Source organism: Phragmites australis, chromosome 8 (genome assembly GCF_958298935.1).
Source record: "Phragmites australis chromosome 8, lpPhrAust1.1, whole genome shotgun sequence".
Lineage (NCBI taxonomy): Eukaryota > Viridiplantae > Streptophyta > Magnoliopsida > Poales > Poaceae > Phragmites > Phragmites australis.
In genome coordinates, this window is record NC_084928.1 from 30,816,529 (window position 1) to 30,839,695 (window position 23,167).

Consider the following 23,167-nt stretch of genomic DNA (forward strand, 5'->3'; position numbering starts at 1 on the left):
AAACTGATTAATCAGTCATGCTCACGACATGAGTGGTGAGAAATGCCATACATGATTATAATACAATATTTTTAGATAACTTTGGGTTGGTGGTTCATTCATAATTGTGGGAACTATGTTTGAGGTGATCAACTACGATTGAGGTAGTTTATGTCAAGAATGTTAATTCTTGAGGTTATTTAATTTCAGTATTTACTTTCATGTTTATTAAATGTTTTTGTTAAATTATGATTTTATGCAAATAAGCCCATGCAAGTCTTATATTGTAAATGCCTTCATTACATCTGTTACTGCAACTTGCGGAATACGAGACATACTCACACTTGCTTTGACCATACTGCTCAGTCAGGGAAGTTTCCAAGGATTGCAAGGTGGTGCTCTACATCGACCGCTTGCAGGAACAAGAGATTAAGAAAATTATGCTAGTTGCGGTGTTTATTTGCTTCTTGACCCTCAAAGGTCCTCTGTGTAAGAACAAATATTTACGTTAAGTTAATGACATTGTGTTTGTAATCATCTGTGAAGTCTACTTATGTTGAGATTGATTCCTAGCTCAATTTATAGCAAGGGTATTAGTTTGTCCTTGGACGGGTCACAACATTCCACTAAACTAAGTAATAAAGATAGCTCTCCATTATACTTTGTCCAATGATAGGAAAGTATTATTGATCAGAAATCCTATATGCATTGAAATTTCTTCAATAGCTAATGCCAACCATTCTAGATTTTTTGGACCTTGTTGGCATTGTAGATTCATGATAATACATACAACAGGAACTGTCATATGCACAAAAGCTTCCTCAAATAGCAATTTCCAACCATAATAGTTTTGTAAGGGTCTTGTTATTGCTGCAGCTTCATGAAAAGACAAACTATAAGGACCAATAATAGCAGAATCCGTAACAGCTTCAGTTGTAAATTGTAACTAGTTCTAACCATAATCAGTTTAATTGCCATGAGTTGACACAGCATCAACGGCCCTTATATTATTACCTCAGTGCACAAGGTGATAAAGACTTGGGGGACAACAAGCTACCAATGGTGAATTGCATCTGAAGATACTCTGAAACGTCTAAAGATCACCCTGTAAATTATAGTGAGCTGCATCTGAAGACAGTCTAACATTACTCAGAAATGCAGAGCGAAATGCCAAGATAAGAATACGGTCAGTGAAAATGACTGAATTGCCACTTTACTGCGATAGCTGCAGTTTTCCAATTGAATTGCTGCTTTACTGCGACAGCTGCAGTTTTCCCATTGAAGAACCTCAGTTCATAAGATTACCAGGAATACACAGCCAATGGTGAGAAAGTGCCAAGATTCCTGTAACCAAATTAATTTCAGATTATTAAGTTTCGTGCAACCGAAAACTCAAACATCTCCATTGTGGAAAATAGGCGAACATGGTTTCTTCAAACAAAGATATGACAATGCTGGTGAAAACAAAATGCATGCAGCTGTCAGATTTAGCTTTTAGCCATATAGAGACACTGCCATCCATCTACAGTCTACACTATACACTTCAAAGGTGCCTATGAACGGAAATTCTGGCACATGCTTTTCTAGGAGAATTTTACCAAATGTATAACATAAAATAGCATAAAATGCTAAACTTATATGTCATTTGTCACAAATAACATAAAAGATAATTACAGTGAGATGCAACTGAAGATAGTCAGAAACTCTCTCTGCAGAAATGTATAGTGTTGGATGAATGCAGATGTTTCAACTGCTGGTTCACAGTAACAGAAGCATTTTTAAGTGCTTGCTATGGGTATACTGCCTATACAGCGAGTGATTACCTTAAGCATGCCTTAAATGACACGCCACATGAGTATTATCTGGCAACTGACATTTGCAAAGCTCCAAACCTTTCATATAGCCCTGGGAGTCTGCAAGCATAACAAGTGATGATTAGTAGAGTGATTTAGGTAACCTACCTACAAGAGAAATAACTTGCAATATATTTTCTTAAAAATCACAGTATATCTTGTAATCATACTGTGATTATTAAAGTAGACTGATTGTACATGAATGCTAAGTATTATTACAGTTCTTTGCAGCAAATCTTTTCTGAACTTCTGTTCCAATCTGAACTCAGAATGTGGAACACAAGATGTTTTCCATTCACTCCTCTCAGTCTATTCAATGGATCATTGCATATCCATAGCCTGAAGTACTAACCAGAACATCTCTCCCTGTCAGCTAAGAAATGAATAATATAACATCATATTTTTCACCAGTAATCTCCACAGGTGCAAGCTCCTTCTGCAAGTACATGAAACCGATTTTTGTCCCTGAGGGATATCTCTCTTCCGTAAACTTTTGAAACAAACTTAGCAAAATTGTGACAGTCAACACAGATGCGAAGGTTCTTCATGACCCGGATGCTTAGCCCTGGAGGAGTACTCATCAGTCCAAACGTTATCGCCAGCTTCTCACTGTGGCCATGAAGCATGCGTTCTTTTTGCTCATCATCAACATCATGCAGTACACAGCTCAGGTCCGGAACAAAACCAGCTGCTTTAATATCAACATATATCTCTTTGATCTTAGCATGTATATCTTCCCTCCTGGGATGGAAACGCTCACTAGAATGGAAGGTGTGAATAACCTTGTCAAGAATTATCCAGCTCCGCCCTGGTTCCTTTATCACTGTCTTTTTCAACATTAACTTCCTCACTCTGAAAACATCCTTCCACATCCCAGCAGAGGCATAAATGTTAGAAAGGATCACATAGTTGCCAGCATTTTCCGGTTCAATGTCAAGAAGTTTCTGAGCAACAAGCTCACCGACATGAACATTAACATGAACTCTGCAAGCGCCGAGCAATGAACCCCAAATTGCTCGAGTTGGCTCAAATGGCATCTTGTGTATCAAATTTAATGCCTTCTGAAGTTGTCCAGAACGTCCAAGAAGATCAATAACACACCCATAATGTTCAATGTTGAGGATTGTACTTTGTTCTTTGACCATAAGATCAAACATATCAAGGCCCTCATCAACCAGCCCACCATGACTATAGCCGGACAAAACAGCCAACAGAGTAACACTGTCAGGCTTCACTTCTTCACGCATAGATCTAAAAAGTTGAACAACTTCATGTGCTAGGCCATGCCTTCCGTATCCCATAAGTATCGCATTCCAACTAACGACTGATCTCTCGGGCATGTTGTCAAATACTCTTCGTGAGTATAAAAGCTTGCCAGATTTGGAGTACATATCAATCAAAGAATTCTGTAAAGCCATGAAAAATGGCAACTCTTTACGAAGTATTAGCCCATGAACCTGCTTGCCATAATCCAGGGAAGCAAGCCCAGACAATGCATTGAGAAGAGCCATGAAGGTAACTTGATTGCATTGCATCCCCTCATTGTACAACTGTCTGAACAAGTACAAGGCTTCCTCGTCAAGGCCCAGTTGGGTGTAGCCAGATATAATAGCGGTATAGGAAATAATATCCCTTACTGGAAGCATATCGAACACCCTCCGAGCTTCTTGGATATTCTCTGACTTGGCATACATGGCAAGAAGGGAGCTCCCTACAAACATGTGCAACTCAAAATTTGTCTTTACAACAAGAGAATGGACTTGCTTGATCTGGTTTATGCCTTCAGGGCCAGTACATGATGTAAGGATTGTTGCCAAAGTAAATTCATTAGGCTTGCATCCTGTCAGTTGGAAGTAAAAACGATTACACATCTGACATAAGTTAGTATAATAGCATTGCATGCACCATCCTGGAAGGTATCTAAATACATGTCAGAAAATTGGTTCATGGTACAACAATGAACAAACTTGCAAACTTGATGGTCGATGGATATCATGTTGAACAGGAAAAGGACAGACTTCACAGATTGTTAGATATAATTATAATGGCAAATTTGTACAATTTAGTAGGAGAATAGTGGTACGGGATACATGCTAACAGAAATAACAACAATGCAATTAGCATCTCCCAGTGGCGGACCCAGGATTTCTGGGTTGGGTATGCGAGATGACACAAAATGTTCTGGAAGAAGTATGGTTTCGTAAATGCAGGATCAATACAATAGAAATTATTCGTACTAGGTACTAATTTAATAATTAAGAAAAAAATTATCAAGATTACAAAATAGCCGGTGCAATTTAATTTTACACTCCTTTATAGTTTGAAAGCGGGATATTAGGGCCTCTGTCGCGGTCACATGATCGCGGCAGTACGGCACTGCCCGCGGCCTGCATCATTATTGAAGTGATTTACTAAATGGTTGAAGTGATTTACCAGCTCTGAGCATCGTGATGAACAGCTCCAAGGCCTCGGCGGGCCGTTCGTTCTGAGAATACCCCGAGATCATGGCCGTCCACGAGACCACGTTCTGCTCGGGCATCCCGTCGAGCACGTTCCGCGCGTCCTCCAGCGCGCCGCACCTCGCGTACATGATCACTAGCCGTGTCGCCAGGTACAGCGCCGGGCGGTACCCCGACGCCACCATGCGCGCGTGCACCTGCCGTCCCTCCCGGAGCGCCCGCCTCTCGACGCACGCCGTGACGGCGACGTCGTAGTCGTGGAACCGCGCGCTGGCGCCGGCACCATGCAGTGCCGCCATACCAGACGCGGCGCGGCGCGCGAGGCAGACCACCGCCGCGAGCCTACAGAGACCGCGCGCGGCAAGCATGGGGAGTTTGGCGTCGTATCCGAGAGCGCCGGGCTCACGTGGGCATTTCACCGAGCACCTCGCGCGCGCCGCCACCGCCGTCGAGACGAGAAATGGCGCCTTGCCTCTGCCCCTGCTCGTAGGCCCCACTTTTAAGCGTAAGAAGGCTCATCAGCCGTCAGATCATCAATGAACGCTCCTGATCACATTTCACTAAAGGGGCTATTTGGTAAATGTTGCAAACGATAGGGGTTTATTGTGGAATACATATTGAAATACAGGGTCCTAAATGTGAATTGCCCCCACCGGCCAAAAGCTAGCAGCGAGGGAAACATTTGAAAGTTTCTCGCATTTCGGAGCTAGCCGAGCACGGGCGGTGGCCGGCGGCGAGGAAGGCGACTGCCAGGGTTTCCCCGCCGCCGAATCGGATCCCTGAGGTGAGATTCGTTCCGTAAACCCTCTATATCCCGCATTTGGCGTGTTCCCTCTGGAATATCCTGCCAGATTGGGCGATTGCAAGTTCTAGGGTTTAGCGAAGTATGCCAATCTGAGTTTGTTATTCTGTTCCTTGATGTAGAGATGGAAGGGAAGGTGCTGGGCATCGATTGCAGTGGCGTCAGCGGCGACGTGGCGGATGATCTCAAGTACATCTCCGGGCTGAGCACCATTCTCGTGGCCACCATCCAGGAGGTTAAGGACCGGGTCTCCCAGATTGAGTTCATCTTCTGCAACCAGCTCTTCCCGCACTTCCAGGCCAAGTCGAAGCTCACCCAGGCGCGTCTCGCCGACGCGGTGAAGGCCAATGAGGATGAGTGGAGGAAGAGGGAGACCGGCATGGTGAACCAGCTAGAGGATCTGTGCAGCGGGAAGCGGCTTGCGGAGGAGTGGTTGCTGCAGCTGGGGAGCTCCCTTGAGGAGACGAAGGGGAAGCTTGTGGATGCTAAGCGATTGGTCGCAAGGCATGAGGTTGAGAAGAAGCATCTTCTGGGGAGGTTGGAGGATGAGACGAGGAAAGGGTGAGGTGGTTCGTCGGCTCGAGAGGGAGATTGAGAAGGCTGCTGAGGTGGCCAGGGATAGACAGGCACATCAGAGGCTGCTGCGGCAGGTCGAGTTGAAGGATAAAGATCTGGTTCTTGAGAAGAATAAGCGGAGGGACTTGATCGAGGATTACACTCAGCTGAAGACAAACTACAAGCATTTGAAGTCTCAGTACACCTTTCTTCTTGGGAAGATTGACCAGAATGAAGGCTCCAAGTCTCCAGCAGACATCCCTGTACATAGAAAAAGCGTTGAAAGTCCTCCAAGTAAGAGAAAGCTTAAAGGTATAGCTCTCTAAAATTCCCAATTAGTCAATTTCTTTGAGCTACTTAAATTTGTGAATCAACACCTACTACTAGCAGGAAGAAATGCATGGAGAATTGGGGATTTGTATTCTTCTCCCATGTAAATATGACCTGTTATGCCTGATACTCTGATCAATGCCCTCAAATGAAAACCCTAAGGATCATTATCGTTAATTTGCTTTGGTCGTTCTGCCAATGTTACACTCCCAAATGCATGTCCCCTAAATATGGTGGGAGTTACTGATAGTACATATGTCTTTACATTTCCTTACTTGCTTGATTTTCAGATTTGGAGCACATAAACAAGGAGAGCATCCAGGTAGTTTCCAAGACAAGAGACCTGAAGAATGACCACTTCATGTGTCAAAGCCCAAGCTGCCCAACATGCTAGTTCAGTCAGGAGTCCATTCAGTAACTCATACTTTGCTCTACCATCTCGCCAAACTAATCCACTGCCAAATAAAGCTGCTACCAATTTAAAACTAGAAGCTTTATCCAGTGTCATTGCCCCAAGTCTACACTGGAGAGGGACGTGCACAGAAGGAACCAGGCGTTGCACCACATGATGATTTCCTTGATACACCTCTGGAGGCTGTTAAACATACGATCAGGAATCCTACAACTCCAGAAGAATTCTTGCTTCCTCTCCTCCTCAAGACATGGAATTCAATAATTCAGATGATGAAACTCAAGATATGAATATTGCAACTCAAGGCCTCAACAACATGTCCAACATGTCGGTTCTCAAGCAGCAAAACACGATATCAATACAGCCACCGAAGAAAGATTTCAAATACAGAGAATCTGTAAGAAAGAATCTGGAAGAAAGAAAGCCGATCGGGAGAACTTAAATGGTGTTGAGTGCAAGCAGTGCAAGAAGTTCTATAATGCTGTTCTTCCTGATGGCTGTGTAAATGATGATGGTGTGGGCTCTACAAGCTCGAGATGTGAGCATCACGATGGTGTATCCAGACATCGATACAGGTATGCCCCACCTTTGACTCCAGAAGGGTTTTGGAACATTGGGTTTGAATCAGAAATGTAGTACATGAAGTAGCAGGCAATTATGTGTACAAATACAACATCTTGTCATAACAAAGGTTCTCAGTCGCCCCAAAATATTGTAGTGGTGTCTGCAACAAATTGGGTGTTGTTGCAAATGTTGGGGAAGCACACATCCTATCATTAAGGTTGATGGTAGGCGGTAGGTAGTGTCAATATGCTGAAGATAGAATGCACTGTCAGTTTGTTATTATAAATTCAGGGATTGAACAATTTTGTAGTGAATCCCCTTTGGTCTTTACCATTTAAAACAGCTTTTCTGCTAAAGAAGACATCTGGATAACAGTTCACAACAACTGGAAACGTCGATCCTTGTACTCTGATTTATATTCATTTGTGATCCACTCTTTCAGCTGTTTTCAGTTACATCAGTATATGCAGTAGATAACAGAGCCTGAAGCTGCTTAATCTAGAAATTGCAGCAAACTAAAGTTGGTTTTGTTAGAAATATTAAGTTGTTGGGAAATACTGGAAGCAGGTCTTTCTTTGAGTGTCCACCTCCTTTGCTTCTCTTACAAGTGCGTCATTTCAGTGAGAACCAGGAAGCATGTTTTCTACGACCACTTCAGTGTGCCTTTCTTTAGTCATATTATACTCTATTTGGAGTTCCAGTAGGTTTGCATCAGTAGCGTTGTCCTTTGCATTTGTCCATTTCATCCTGAGATTCAGATTCAAATGGATCCAACGTCTCTGAAGCGAGTTTAATTCAGATGTGATAAGAAGAGAATGTATGGATCTGGGTAATTTGGTCCAAAAAAGGGCAGTTCAAATTTTTCTGGTTAAAAGATTCGTCTTCCTTTCTTCTCCATCCACGGTCTACTCTCTCCATTAAAAAAATACATGGCGAATTTTATTATGGAAAAGTCAAACTTTGTATATTTTGACTAATAATTAGTTAGATTATAAATATGCTTGGTGTATAAAAATTATATAATTAGATTTATATTTCAAAATATTTTGATACTATTGATTTTGTAATTATAAATAATATATTTTATGTGAAAAACAATAGTCAAAGTCTAATTTTAAAGACCGGACCACAATAAAATACGCCTTGTATTCTATTTCTTTGAACGGAGTGAGTACCGTTTATTCCATTTACACGTGCTTACGAGTTACTATTTTTGGTCTTTGGTCCTTCACGATTCACGACCCTTGGACACATGTGCTGACGTGCCTACTTATTACTCCATCCATCTCGTAATAGTCTTTTTAACTTTATTTAAAATACATAATGTTCTACAATTTCAATGTAACTTTACCTCAGATTTTTTAGTCTTACCCCTCTATTAAATTCTACATTTTCAATGTAAATCTCATATTTAGTCATATATCATTATTACTCGTAGACTAATTTATAATAAAGAAAGATAAGATGATCATTTTATTTTTCACCTTAATATCTGTGTCTAAGTCTAAAATATCACGTATCGTAAGAAAAGGGTACCTAACAATGCATCTCTCGGTGCCCCAGCGTGGTTGATTTCTTAGATATTAATTAACTACTTAGCTAGACAAAAAAAAATTATTGTGACAAGTAATTTAAAGAAGAGATATATTTATTTTTTTTATAGAAGAAACTAACGATTTGAGCGATCTTAAACGGAAGACATCACCCTATGAAACAATTAATTGCCTCAAAAAACCTTTAGAAACTAGCAATATACACATGCATTGAAAGCTTGTTTTTTAACAGCAATTCTCTCTCCTAGACATCATCAAAGAAATAAGACATTAGGAGTGGTCTAAAGCTGTTTAGAAAAAAAAAAAAAAAAAGGTGACATCATGTTTAGAAAATGCAGAAATCAAATCGGCTACTTTTAAATTACTTGTAGAAAATGCAATCAAGAAGGATATAGGACCCATAATGTTATCTTCATCAAATAATGCTGTTCATATAACCGTAAGATTAGGACATTATAGTCAGAGACATACAGCACGAATATCAGCAATAAGATCAGAGTATCTCTCGCCCATCTCTACAACAATAGCAGCAGGAAAGCTGATATCTTCACCCACCCCTCAGCTCCACACCAATGGGTATCTCTATCTCTTTATGTACATCCTCTCAAATTGCCGCCGTTGATTTCAGTGCAGCGCCATCCACAGCCACAGCCGTCGTTCGTTCACAGCTCGTGTGTAGCTCGATCAACTGAAATCCTGTTGCCGCCACCTCACGGATCGCTTATCTTCAGCTTGCTCTCCTGGCACCATCGCTCACAGCTCCGTCTTTAGCTTGGTTGTTGGAGGCTGCTGCGCTCCTGCAGAAAAGTCATGAAAATGGATATCCAAGTCAGCGCAAAGTTTCGAATTTTTCAACCTTTAGATAGCTGGTAATAAGTTGAAACTGGATCGAATTACAGAGAACAATAAACATCATATTCGAGCTATTTGGGGAGTGGTACCACAATGACCCTCCTTGATTTCGGCTGCCTTAGTCAATCCTAAAGATAGGAAATAGTTGGTGACACTAGCACTTTTGTTGGGTTACTTTGATCGTAGGTATGGAACTAAAAGACGACCAAGGAGTGGAACACGAAGGCTAAACCTCCGGGACGTCGAATACCACTAAATGAGTCAATGAGGATCGAAGGTTCAGCCAATGTGGAGTGAGGAACCTGAAGGAATGAAGCCCGCATCGGAGCCCAACGGAACAAAGCCTGAAGAAGATTCGAAAGTTCGGCCTTTGAAGGCTAGAGGGTAGCTGCAACCACGATGACGAAGACCCGACATGCCGAAGGTCTGATCGAAGATAGTCATAGACATAAATGTAAAGTTCTATATTTGTACGTCTTGTACTAGTACAGACAGACAGGGATATCAATGTAATGTAAACCTGTGTGGTTGGGATATAGCTATAAATACCCAGCCCCTTTGGTGTAATAGAATAATGAATTTTAGTTCCACCATATACTCATTTACTGTGTTATGATCCTAATTTCCACAATCACAACATTTGGCGTCGTTCGCGGGATCGAACCCATGACCACGTGGTTGAGAGTTCTAGAGCGCGCGGATGAGAGAAATCACAAACCATGTCGCCAAAGACCAGGAAAGAAAAGGCGAGGAAGATAGGGGAACCCGAAGACGGCCAACGAATCAAGAACAATGAGCGAAGGATGAAGGGACAGAGGAGATCCGTAGGGAGACCAAAGCCCGCGAAGCCGAATACAAGCGCCATGCGAAAGAGGTGACGAAGCAGGTACAGGAGCTTCGGGAAGAAATTAGGTCCCTTTGCCAATCTGTGGCTTCTTAGCATGGGCTGCCACGAGACATATCGGGGACTTAAAACCGGAGGTGGGACCTAGGCAGGCTTCGGAAGAGCACGCTGAACCGCTGTCTCAGGGCCTTCAGGCATGACCATGGCCTCTGGGCTTTAAGGTGCCACACCTTCACCTGAACAATGGCGAGATTGACCCTAAGGAGTTCGTGATGAGCTTTGAAGCCGTAGTTGAGTTGGCAGGAGGACACGACACCACTATGGCCAAGGCCTTCGTCCTCGCTATCAAAGGGATAGCCCTCTCTTGGTACAAGGAAGAATTTATCCCTAGGAGTAGCTTTCTCACACTTCCAAGACAACTATGTTACACCTGTCACAGTGGGGGATTTGCTCGTGATAAAGCAAGAGGGCGAGAGCTTGAAAGAGTATACATGCCGCTTTGTGCTAGTGAAATGCCAAGCAAAGGGTTTGAGCGATGACACTGTAATTGGCGTGACCTGATAGAAGCTCCGGGCAGGCGCGTTGGTTTCTTGCTTAGCTCGAAAGCTAGTCAGAAGTGTGGACAGCTAAGATAGAGGAATATTCCAAGGTAGAAGAAGATGATCTGCGAAGGCATACCGACAACTAACCTTCAGAGCCCTAGATCTACAAGCCTAGAGACGAGTCTAAGTCATGAGGAAGAAAGAGGGAGGATCAACCGAAGGAGCACCACCAGTCCCCTAAGAAGCAGAGGACGCGTCAGCATTTTTCCCACTCGAAGGGCTAGAAGAGAAGCATGCCCAATGTCAATAAGGGGCAAGAGAGGGGCTAGCTGAAAGATAGAGGTGGAGTGAGGGGCCGGGAGACGTGGTGGCAATGGCACCACAACGATTTACTATATGATGCATTGCGAAGATGCCAGCTACACCACCAAGATGTGCCTGCATGTTGTGACATTGAAGGAAGGCCTGCATAGGCAGACTTCAGGGTCGTATGGCGTAGTCAGGCCCTCAATCTTCAGGCAATATACCACACAGAACCCTTCTGGGTTAGCAGCGAGTCGCAATACCAACGAGCCTTCGATGCATCTCCTTCAGCGTATCACCTGAATCCTTTGCCATGGGCCCAAAACTACCAATCATAGTATCCCCAACCGCAGTGTGCCCCGCCCGCCAAATCCGCCCCCACCACCTCGCATGGCCATCGAAACTTCATCTGTGGAACCTGGTCAGTTCAAAGCATCAGGGTTCCCGGAACATGGTGTTGGCCATCTCTAGAGGCTCAAGCCACAACTTCGGCTCCAAGAGGTAGTGAAGAGAATATGCGCGAAGATTGAATTAAGTGGGAACCAGCCCTCCATTTGTGAAGTCTCGATGGTCTCATGTCCCGATCACTTTCTCCCAAGAAGATACGTTGGCCTTGGATTACCCGCACAGTGACGCTTTTGTCATCACAGCGAATGTCTCGAGGTCCAAAGTGCATTGAATACTGATCGACGGTGAGAACTCGACATATTTGCTTTTTGTCGAAGCGTTCAATCACATGGGTATAGCCCCAAACCGCCTCCGACCCACCATGACCTCACTCTTGGGCTTCAAGGGTTGACCTATCGAGGCCCTTGGATGGATATCCCTCCTAGTCAGCCTCAGAATTAAGGAGAGGGTGCACACGGAGGAGATAGCGTTTGATGTAGTGGACGCCCCGTATTGATACAATACAATCTTTGTGTTGATGATTTGTGAACCGCTGATTTTATGAATATGTGAATGATGTAGGGGATACTCCCTGTAGTCGAATCGTACGCCATTGGGGTAAGAGTTCTTAACACATATCCAATTTCCTCATTTCGAAAGCAAGTTGCAGGAGAGCTTATTTTCCACCTATCAGCAGTTTCAGCCTTCCGAAGGATAACAGCTCTACGTCTTGTGGTCTTATATTGATTTTCAAGACAAATTACAAGTGGGTCTTGTCTAGCCTAGATGGATCTAAACCTAGTCGAGGGTTTCTTGCGTGTAGTCTCAACGAGATGTTGATGGAGACTGCGAGTATAGAAGGCTCGAGGGCTTGAGGCTTCTACAGGTTTGTATCTTGTTGGTTATATATATATGAAGCATATTTGATACTCCCGAGAGTATGTACTCTCACATACATATTTTATAACATAGGGAGTATTCCATGTGATAAATAGTATGTACATAGAGCATGTGAGTATATAAGATCATCCAAGTAGTATGTATATTTTTTTAGGTAGTTTGTATATATTCTTTTAGTATATTACATTTTATGTACAAATATGAAGGTATTATCAAAATCTATTAAGATCGATGAACTTCGTTTTAATTTTTTCATGTAATTCACATTGGAGTATCTTAGAATGAGTATATAAGTATACTCATAGTGATAAAGGAGTATATCTAATTAATTTATGTGGTATATCATAGTAGGGAGTATGTACTCCTAAGAGTACAGACGAGTTTTCCTATATATATTTATGTGTGTGTCTGCGCGCGCACGCCTAGACGCACTGTAGCTCACTGTTGCGTCACTCCGCAGTTACGATTTAGAAAACAGTATAGTTGCGACTCACAAGATATATCAGTTACTACAAACATATATGATCGTAACTGGATACCTTATCTAGTCATAATTATACACTTTTTTGTCATATGATTGCAATTGGGTCACCTCTGCGTACACCCCCAATTACGATCAAAAAGCAGTATAATTGCTATCGTAACTGACTTTTTTGCCATATGATCGTAACTCAACTATCTTTGTTGTCTTAACTGACTATTTTCTTAGTCGTAACTGTGATCACAACTGGGTCACCTTTGCGCACACCCTAGTTAAGATCTAAAAAACAGTATAGTTGATATCGTAACTGACTTTTTTATCATGTGATCGTAACTCAACTATCTGTACTATCGTAACTGACTATTTTATTAGTCATAACTGGGGGTGGCATAGCAGTAAACTACAATGCTTCTTGTAATTATACATTTTTTATCATGTGATCGGAACTCACCTATATGTGCCATTGTAACTAACTAGTTTCTTAGTCGTAACTGGGATGGTGTGACGATGGCTGCAGCAACTAAGGGTGACACAACGTAGTTCACTGTTGTGCCTAGACATATAATAGACTCGCCGTGTGTGTATATGGGTTGTCATATAGCCTTTGAACTCCTTTTCGAGTAGGATTTTATTACCCTTAGAAATAAACTTTCATATTTGTGAGATATCTAAATAACTACGAACAATTTTCGTACGTTTAGGGATTTCTTTCCTAGATACAGATGTATGCTCTAAGAATATAGGAAACCCTATAGCATCTGGATACGTATAAGATACTGATATACGGTAGCTTTATACTACCTATTGTCACTTTAGAAGAGGAACGACTTACAGGCACGAGGGGTCATGTCCTCTTTACATTCTAGTGTTGCCCACCCGCGCGGGAAAATCAAGTGTCAAACACGGCGAATAGTTGATCATATGCAGTCGGTGTTCATAGAACTTGCCAGACGGACGCAAAACAGGAGGAATTATGGAACTTCTTGTCGGGGGTTGACTTCAGCTAGCCGAAGGGGGGGAAGCGAGAGAGGAGGTACCAACATCTAAAGAGTCTCGGTTTTGCTTCATCGCCTCCCTCCCCCCCCCCCCCCCCCTGAAGTTGGACCTCAACCGCGAAGTGGCACTGTTAGGGTAATGGTGCCATGTTGACCCCCCCCCCCCCCCCAATTGACTTCAACCGGCCTCAGTCAACCCCAAAGACAGGAAAGATTGGTGACGCTAGCACTTCCGTTGGGCTACTTTGGACGTAGGTATGGAATCAAAGGACGACCAAGGAGTGGAGCCCAAATGTTAAACCTCTAAGAGGTCGAAGACCACTGAAGGGGTCAGTGAGGCCCAGAGGTTCAGCCAATGTGGAGCTCGAAGCTCGAAGGAACGAAGCCCACATGAAAGCTCGAAGGAAGGAATTCTGAAGAAGATTCGAAGGTTCAGCTTCTGAAGGCCAAAGGATAGCTATGACCACGATGATGAAGACTCAATATGCCGAAGGTCCAACCGATCAAAATGTGAAGTCCTATGTTTGTATAACTTGTACTAGTACAATGACTGCAATACCCTGAGAATATTCCGAGAATATCCTGACAGACAGGGGTATTAATATAATATAAACCTAGGTGGTTAGGATATGACTATAAATACCTAGCCCCTTTGATATAATGGAATAATGAATTTCAGTTCCACCCTGTACTCATAACACGGACCAATTCAATGAGAGCTCATGGACAAGATATCTGCCCAGAACAGCTGCGTGGGCAGAGGGCCGCGTGATAAAGGTGATGGCTGGAGAGCCTGACAGAGCTTGCTGTATGCCACTGAGCTCTGAGCAGACACTGGTACATCAAGAAGCTGTCAATTATTTCTGGCAAAAACAGATTCTGCCCGCCGTAATGCAGTACAGATATCATAGTAAGGAGGGAGTCCCAAGGGGAATTAATGATTCCTGAACGCTTTGCATGATCAGGTCTGTACCTCCAATAGCTCGTCTCAACGAAATGCGCTCTGCTTGGATCCAGGCCGCAGATCGGTTGCCCTTGCCCAGATCCGAACAGGCAGATCGGTTGCCCTGATACGCTTTTTTCTTCCTCTCTATCATTCACATAGCGAAGCAGGAGCAGCATTCTAAACTAGATCATTGGAGCTGGTTAGCTTGGCTTGCATGAGATGATCTGGCCTACAATTCTACATAGTACTTCACAAGCTATAGAATAAGCAGGCCCGGGCCGTATACTCCTCCAGTGAGCAATCGAATCCTCTACAATGCCTATCCAGTGCTGCCTAACATTCTAGCTACGAGGACAGCAAAATGGCACATAATCCAGCTATCTACGACATGTATAATTCAAATGTAGCTTTAGCCTTTTCAAAAAGAAATGTCAAAGTTGGCAGGTTTTGTCCCGGTGTATCACTAGGTAGATTTTCTGAAACTAGCAGCTCAATTCATGTATTTGCATAGTAATATTTATACCAGATGAAAACCACGACCCTACGCTACAGATAGTGGCATTCAGATTAAAGTAGTTTCCAGCTGGCTAGCTCTATATTGCATTAAAAAAATGGATGCCAGAGACCAGACAAGTAGTGGACAACTTACAGAACAGTGGGCCCTTCACAGTAGTACGAGTGGTCAGAAGGGCTGAAGAGACCAGATCTGCATCTACAGTCCTCATGCAGCCAAGCCCAAACAGACAGACGGGAGCGATATGGTTTCTGGTTCTGGACATGCATTTATTGACTCGGGCCATCCGCACCAACCGGTTGGGTCCGCTGGTGCCAGAGAGAACAGATCCACCAGACGAACACATCTATGGCCCCTTTACCACCCCAAATAGTGGCGATGATGGCAATAATGATTGAACCAAATAAAGGGCACCAAGATCCAAGAAATGCACTCTAATCTTTCTAGCAAAGTTATGTGGGCTAATGCCTTTTTCTAGTATGAAAAATAGCTAATGTTAAATAGTTATCTGAGGCTACAGAAAGAACTTTGCCCCAAACGTGGCGTGTAGAATCGAATTATACATCTCTGTTACTTTCAAATCCACAAGCAAACAGAGGAGTTTCTATTTTGAATCTATAGTTAGTTATTACGTTTATTAGCTCGTGCAATATAGGTGGCCACTGTAGCACCACGTGCTTTTGTGTGCTTTTGCTTCACCTGTGTCTCTTCAATTAATACTGATATTATTTGCAAACTGGGTCAATGTAAGAGCAATACTAGCTTATCCAAGATTTGATCATGTCTAGGTATACTTATCCAGTTATCCTCATCTTTTCTAAAGCTTGAGAAATTTCCGCTGGTAGATACTATTCGTCACAAATTTAAACTATACCACACATTAAACATTTACTTATCTATACATTTACTAAACACTCTGGACAAAGCGAGAAGTCATGGTCCAAGCAAGGCAGATACGTGAAGTACATGACAAACAAATAAATTCAGTCAGAAAGGGGCTATAGGTTTGCATGCAAGTTTTACCAGAGCTTGTTAGATCGTAGCCGAACAGAGAGGAACTCGAGTTGCTAAAGACAGGGGGGTGGCCATCCCCCCGCTTTTCCCACTGTGACGCCATTTGGTGTGGATGCACTAAATCACCATGCCAGAACTGCTGTTGAAGTTGCATCAGATGCCTTGCTCCATGAACGCCCATTTCTGGCCAGGTGACTTGCTCTAAGTCGATTCCGTTCTTACAGTTTAGGCCTGCTATTCTTCCACACTATAAACACAGTAGTAAGTATACACATAGCAGCTTGAAATTTTCAAGAGGAAAAGGCACTAATTTCAACAGACTTTAAAATGCACAGGGGAGTAATTTTAGCCAGGTGGGTATATGATTTGCTTCCATAAATTTTTTCTATTTCTCAAAAGTGCTTAAAAGTTCAGAAAGCATGCATATTTGAGCCTTTTCAAGGCTCCTCTGAATATGTATAATTCCTGAACGAAAGATTTGGGACAGCCCTGATGCTCTAGCCACGCATTTATCTCCAAGGGTAAGCCTTTGAACATTATTAATATGATTTTTGTTTCAAATGCTATCATTCGACATGAATGTACTAAGTTCGGGGAATTCACAATCGACCTTGGTTCAACCGTCTAGTTACTAACAAACTTCCTTTTTCTCTCTAAAGGCAAACCTACAGCTTGAACCCTGGAGTAATGGTAAATCAACAGGCTGTCAAGGTAGACACAAGTAGTTCAGCAATATTCTTGCACGCACTTCCCATTGGCAATATTCAAAGAAGCACTGGAAAGTGGCAACCTTATGAATTAGAAAATGACACCATTTGGCATTTTTTCCATGTATGACTAATTGACTATTGGTTGGAGGGACATATCGAGCACACATAAATATTACAGTGGTTTAGTGGCTTACAACAGCTGGGTTTGGTGCAAAATAGTCCTTCTCAACTAGGTTAGAACTAGAAGGAACAGCAGCATATTTCTGAGAATACATGAGGTATCATACTAATACTATTGATTTTGACAGTATGCGATAGGGAAAATGAAGAAGCTAAATGCAAAAAAAAGACTGCAGAAGCCAAGCGAATAGGAAAAATTCTAAAGCTTATAGTTTTCATTGGTCAGCTATTGTACTCCAAGAAAAAAGCTTCGCTTGCAAAAGAACTGTTTATGTAAATCTATGCAGGCCCAACTTGCGAAAGCTTATGAGTTATGACAGAAAAAAGGATGGCGTCACAAGTACCTCCGTAGTAAGAAAGTTATCTAGCCCACCAAAGTCGACTCTTGGGTTTACCGCTGCAAGCCTCATTGACAAGTACTGGATCAACCACAATTGCCAAACAGTAATGAGATTGGGAGAAAGAAACTGTGTGTTATGTTGGCTAAAACGGAAATGGGCGTTTGCAGATTTACAGGTTGTACAAGGGAAATCAATAGTTACCTCAACTTGCCTTTGGAGAGACTGAACATGATTGATGATCTCATCCAACACCAGTGCTGTTCCTGATACCTGATAGGGCCCAAAAAGCAAACAACAACCATTAATTAAGTAATTACTTTCTTCAGTTCTTCCAATGCATTCCATGATTAAAAAGAAAGCAAAACCATATGGAAAACCACCTAAAGTGTGGCTTCAACTCTAAGAACATCTAAGAAAAAAATGTAGCACAGCCAAATAGCTTCATCGAGATGATAAATTCATTATTCCAGAATTACTGTTCATGACTTCATTCCAGAATTACTGTTTATGACTTCATTACTGTTGAATCACGTCCCTTTAACACCTTTTGAGAGAGCAGTATTTGAAAGAAGTTTTGACTTCTGAGCATATACAACAAAGCTGCCAGTCCACATTGGCCAGCCCTGCATGTTTGTTGTTTGTTCAAGACAGCACGAAACCTCACAGGGAATTGACCTATACCAATCTTCCATAGTGATTGGCATCTCCATACCAAAAGCTGCTGTCCTTGAAATGAAACTAATGGTCAAACCACCGCAGCAATGCTCCATACCAACCACTTCCCATAAATCTACACATCAATGAGAACCAACCATCCTCCCCAATGGTAACCTATCCAGGCACCTCATCACAGGCTTGCTCCCACATCCCCACACCCAAAGATGCCGACCCATAATCACACTATTGTGAGCGCACAACGCCACAAGCAGGGTGGATCAGGGGGGCTAGGGGGCTCTAGCCCCTTACTGCTTCGTAGCCAATAAAGTCCTCTAAGCTCCCAAATAATTTTTTGTTTTTGTTTTGGATGATGGAGAAAAGAGAAAGGAGAAGAAGAGGAAGAGGAAGAGAGAGCTTAATGAGCCCCCTTATCCGGCTCATCTGCATCCGGCAACAAGGGTAGCAACATTCCAAAGGTAGAGGAGCCTCCTCAAACATGACCCTCCATTAAAGGTGTGTTTGGATTGATGGATGAACTTGGATGGGAGATGGCCATCCAATTTTTCATAGTGTTTGGTTAGATGGATGAGGTGGCCACCATTAGAGAATATTTCCTAATATGCTAGATGAGCCGATTTTATCTGGGAGTACAAGAGTGGTCCAAAAATTATAAACATTTTCACGAGCAAACTAGAGTTCACTAGCAATCCGTTTTAATTGGTTTGATCCAAAAAACCTGAGCCAATATTTAACTAAAATTCTCCAAACAAGTCTATTTTTATAACTTCTAGCAATTTTTAATACCTCAAATAAATTCCCAAAAATCTAGAAAAAATCACTAATATTCTTCTCATATGATGTACTAATTTATAAAAATGTTTTGAACCTTAGGTTATTTGGTGAAAAGTGAGTTCCTTTGTAATACTCTATTTATATGCATTTTTATCATTTCATGTGATATTATCTTTTTAATTCAATTTAAATTCAAACAAATTCAAATTCATCCAAATGTTGCACAATTAAGAGGTAAGTTCACCAAAAGACCATCATAACCAACTCAAATCATCCAATCTATCCAATCAAATAAAAAACTAGCTCATACTATCCACTCTAATCGTACTAACCAAACAAAAAACTAGTTCGTCCCATCTATTCCTACCAAACAAAAAATTAGATCATCACATCCTGAAAACAAAGACAGTCATATCCCATTCAAACTCACTCTCCAACTAAACACACCCTAAGCTAGCCGCCCCCTGCACCTTTTGAAATGGCTGCCACGTTCTGCCCAGACAACCACAGCCAAGACCAAACCCCGTCCCTTCCCCCTCAAGTTAGGTGCACTGGATCAAGATGTCTCCCTTATCATCCACAAGACCACAAGGGAGCCGAGGCCACAATATCTCACCCCCGTCGTGCAACACACCCACATGGTCGTGTCGAACGCGCAATGCGAGAATAATTGGGCACCGCCACGTTTAAGAATGCATTGCATTTAAGCTCTTTCAGAAAGCATCGCTATGCTTTTTTGCAGGAAGTGAGCCAAACAGACGGGCCATGCTGCACGCAAACGATGTGTCTACCTCTTAACAGCATTTTGGATTGCAGTGCCTTGCACAGTTGCACGGCACCGAGCTTGGAAGAATGGAAGGACCATTCCAGCGTGGCCCCTCAAAAGCAGTAGAAAGACCACCGAAAGCAGAAAAGGTGTACTTTGCACCAAAATTTACACAACAGTCCGCGACATAATTTAGCGTTCCAAAGGCGACGCTGAATGCTCCTTATTGACCTGTGAAATTGAGGTGCAAAATGGAAGGGTAAACATGTAAAAGGGAGATGATAAGAAAATGCAGACCTTACTGCACCCGGGGACCAGCTCCTTAAGCAGCTCCATCCTCGCATTGATCTTTTCGCGTCTCGCCTGGATTTTAAAAAGAATCGCAAAAGCAAGCCAAAAATTAAAGAATAATTACCTTTTTGGAACTAAGGAAGGAGCGAATAATCAAGTACTAATTAGCGACGAAAGCAACCCCTGAAAAGGCACTAGCAGCGACGTCACCACGTCCTAATCACCCAATCATTGGCATAAACCCCAACGGGAACCGAATCTAATCCCCTCGAGGTTGGCTTAAGCTTATTAGTGAGTGAGCGATTAGCGGCGAGCCGGCGAACTCACCCGCTCGGCGAGGCTGTGGCTGTCCGTCGCCTGGCCCCTCCTGGCCCTCACGTGCACGTACGCTGGCTTCTCGTCCTCGTCGCCGGCCGCCGGCTTCCCCTTCTTCGCCGCCTTCCCCTGCGGCCACCGAGCAATCACGCGGAACAGTTAGCTCCGACGAGGAGGAGAAGGTTCGGTGGAGCACGTGGAAATGCAGAAGCGTGATGTAGTACACTACCTTGGACGCGCGGTCGCCGGGTTCGGCCTTGCGCTTAGCGGCGGCGGCGAGAGGGGCCGGGGGCGGAGGCGGGGTTGGGGACGCGGAGGACGGGGATGGGGATGAGAACGGCGAGAATCGTGCGGCGCGGTCGACGAGGTCCGGGTCGGAGGGGAAGGTGGGCGCGGGCGGCGCCACGCGGGGGAGGAGCAGCTCCATGGCCTGAGAGGTTGGGAGGCCCAGCAGCGCAGTGAACGACCCGCTGCCTCCCCCTCCACCAGCGGATGAGGAGGAGGAGGAGGGCCCCGCGGCGGAGGCGGGGATCAGCGCCTGGATCTCGCCCCCGGCGGTGGGGAGCTCCTGCGGCGGCGGCGGCTGCGAGGTGTGGCGCATTGGCGCGGCGTTTGGGACGAGGAAAGTAAGGGAAGAGGTGGGAGGCGGGGGAGGGCAGTGCCGGTATTTATAGGGGCCAGCGCTGAGGTGAGGTGTGGTGTGGGAGCCCGTGTGTGGGGCGCTGCGTTTGTGCTCGCGTTTGCTCGCTCGGCTTTGGGTCACGGAAGGAGAAGGGGAGAAGAAGGGGTTGGGTGGTTGTTTTTTCTTTACTCCTACCTTTTTACCGGGCAACTGATTTCGCTTACTCGCGAGTCAACGTTGTCTTCCCAACACTGGCGAGGAATACTCACACAACATATATCGACGTATTTATCAAAATAAATAATAAATTAATGTTTTTATAAATTTAGCATATATATTTGATACTTAAAATTTGAAAACCCGATTTCGATACTTAAACACCGAAAAAAGACTGTCTCCACTTTTTTTCGGTATCTGAGGTGCCGAATACGACCTGTGTGCCGCGTGAGAAACTAATGTTTAAAAAGGCATAAAAGTACAAGTTTTTTATTTAACTCAAAAAAATTTAGTAAAAAATAGTCTAAAAATTCTAAACGTTTTCATAAGTAAACTAGAGATCACTAGCAACCCATTTTAATTGGTTTGATCAAAAAGTCTGAGCCAATATTTAACTAAAATTCTCCAAATAAATCAACTTTTATAAATTCTAGCAATATTTAATGCTCAAATAAATTCTCAAAAAATCTAGAAAAATCACTAATATTCTTCTCATGTGATGTACTAATTTATAAAAATATTTTCAACCCTATATTATTTGGTTAAAAAGTGAATTCCTTTGTAATGCTCTATTTATATGCATTTTTATAATTTCATGTGATATTATCTTTTTAATTCAATTTGAATAAAAATAATTTAACATATACAAAACTTTGGTTCTCATATTAATATTAAGCCTTTGTAATACTCCATTTATATGTAATTTTTATTATTTCATATTAATATTAAACTTTATTGGAAAGAATTTTGCAAGGTCATTTTGTAGTGAATTAACGTTAGGAGGATACAAATTCTAATTTATCGAACATTAATAGTTGTGAAGAACAATTATCATATAACCAGGCACAGAGATTATATACGTTGATAAACCTTACATTTGATATAAGGTTTTTCGTCAGTGCGTGAATAGATACTAACCATAAAAAGATGACGACAACAAATATTAGCATATACGGTACGCCTAACGACTAACTTAATAGCGTGCCGCTAGTAAACCTAACATGCCTTATGGAATGAAAATAGACTGGGTTACAAAAGATGGTCTCTACTGAGTACACCTGAGATATTTGCCCTTCCTCGGAGCATCTGTGCTCGAAGCCTTAGCGTGATGGGCCCTCTCCCACTTTCTTTCCCTCACATCCTTGCGAGCTTCAGCCGCGGCGCGCTCTTCCGCTGCCTTCCTTATGTGCTCCTCCTTCTGACGCTTAAGCCGTAGTTCCTCCTGTTGTTACTCGTACTTCCGACGTTCGTACGCTTCCCTCCTCCACCACATGCTCATTTAGACTCACTGCTTCTGGTCGTCACTTTGCTCCATATCCAGCTATTCCATGAAGTCACATAGAGGTGGAGGAGACTAGACAAATGAAAGAAGATGAGAGATTAGTAAGGCAGTGTATAAAATCATATGGAAAGTACCACATGAGTGATGTATGTCGCTATACCGATGGGTACTCATACGGTCCATATCGAGGCTTGTCATATTGGTAGTTGGCACATATGAAGAAGCGTAGACCATAGGTGTAAGAGATGTTCTGGGACTCGCGAAGACTACAAGGGTCGCCACAGAAGTACATCGGCGGTTCGACCCACTAGGAGATGAAAAAAACCCTAATGTTTCTTGGATGGGCTTGGTGGAGATGAGGAAGATATTGCAGTTGAGAGAGCTGAGAAAAGACTGGTCCATCCATGGATGAGGGTAGGGTTATTTATGGTGGCTGGAGGCTGGTTTATGGATTGAGTGCATGGGCTTGGCTGGGGGCTGGAGCATATGATTCCCTGTGAGAGCTAAAAAAGTTTTAGAATTGATGCTTTGCAGAGATTCACTATGAAAATTGTTGCTTTGTGTGGTCATTTCATTCTGCAAAAGTTCAGCATGAGTTATTGTTGCCTCTGCATAAAGGCATGGATTCCCATGAAAGATGAGTCGTGTAGTTACTTCGTGTCTATTGCATGACTCACGACAGAGGTGTCATTTCATAGTTAAAGCTACGC

The 23,167-nt window shown here is 43.0% G+C and overlaps 2 protein-coding genes and 1 pseudogene across 3 annotated transcripts; 1 reads left to right on the top strand and 2 right to left on the bottom strand.

Moving 5' to 3' along the window:
- Positions 1-498: 498 nt before the first annotated feature.
- LOC133927027 (putative pentatricopeptide repeat-containing protein At3g13770, mitochondrial) lies at positions 499-4,763 on the bottom strand. 2 transcript variants are annotated; one of them, XM_062373270.1, is made up of 4 exons: positions 4,266-4,763; positions 2,185-3,672; positions 1,803-1,892; positions 499-1,323 (listed from the first exon to the last, which is right to left on the bottom strand). In XM_062373270.1, exons 1-2 carry the CDS (start codon positions 4,657-4,659, stop codon positions 2,237-2,239), a joined length of 1,830 nt encoding a protein of 609 aa, XP_062229254.1. In that variant the 5' UTR covers positions 4,660-4,763; the 3' UTR covers positions 499-1,323; positions 1,803-1,892; positions 2,185-2,236. The 2 variants fall into 2 exon arrangements, with proteins under 2 accessions (XP_062229254.1, XP_062229253.1); XM_062373269.1 differs by having other exon boundaries at positions 501-1,323; positions 2,052-3,672.
- Positions 4,764-4,955: 192 nt separating this feature from the next.
- On the top strand, positions 4,956-7,189 carry LOC133927028 (protein gamma response 1-like; annotated as a pseudogene).
- Positions 7,190-8,840: 1,651 nt separating this feature from the next.
- On the bottom strand, positions 8,841-21,111 carry LOC133927029 (transcription factor bHLH48-like). Its single transcript, XM_062373272.1, has 7 exons — positions 20,567-21,111; positions 20,350-20,466; positions 20,029-20,094; positions 17,718-17,786; positions 17,520-17,594; positions 16,295-16,532; positions 8,841-9,304 (listed from the first exon to the last, which is right to left on the bottom strand). Exons 1-7 carry the CDS (start codon positions 20,936-20,938, stop codon positions 9,261-9,263), a joined length of 981 nt encoding a protein of 326 aa, XP_062229256.1. The 5' UTR covers positions 20,939-21,111; the 3' UTR covers positions 8,841-9,260.
- Between the last annotated feature and the right edge of the window lie 2,056 nt (positions 21,112-23,167).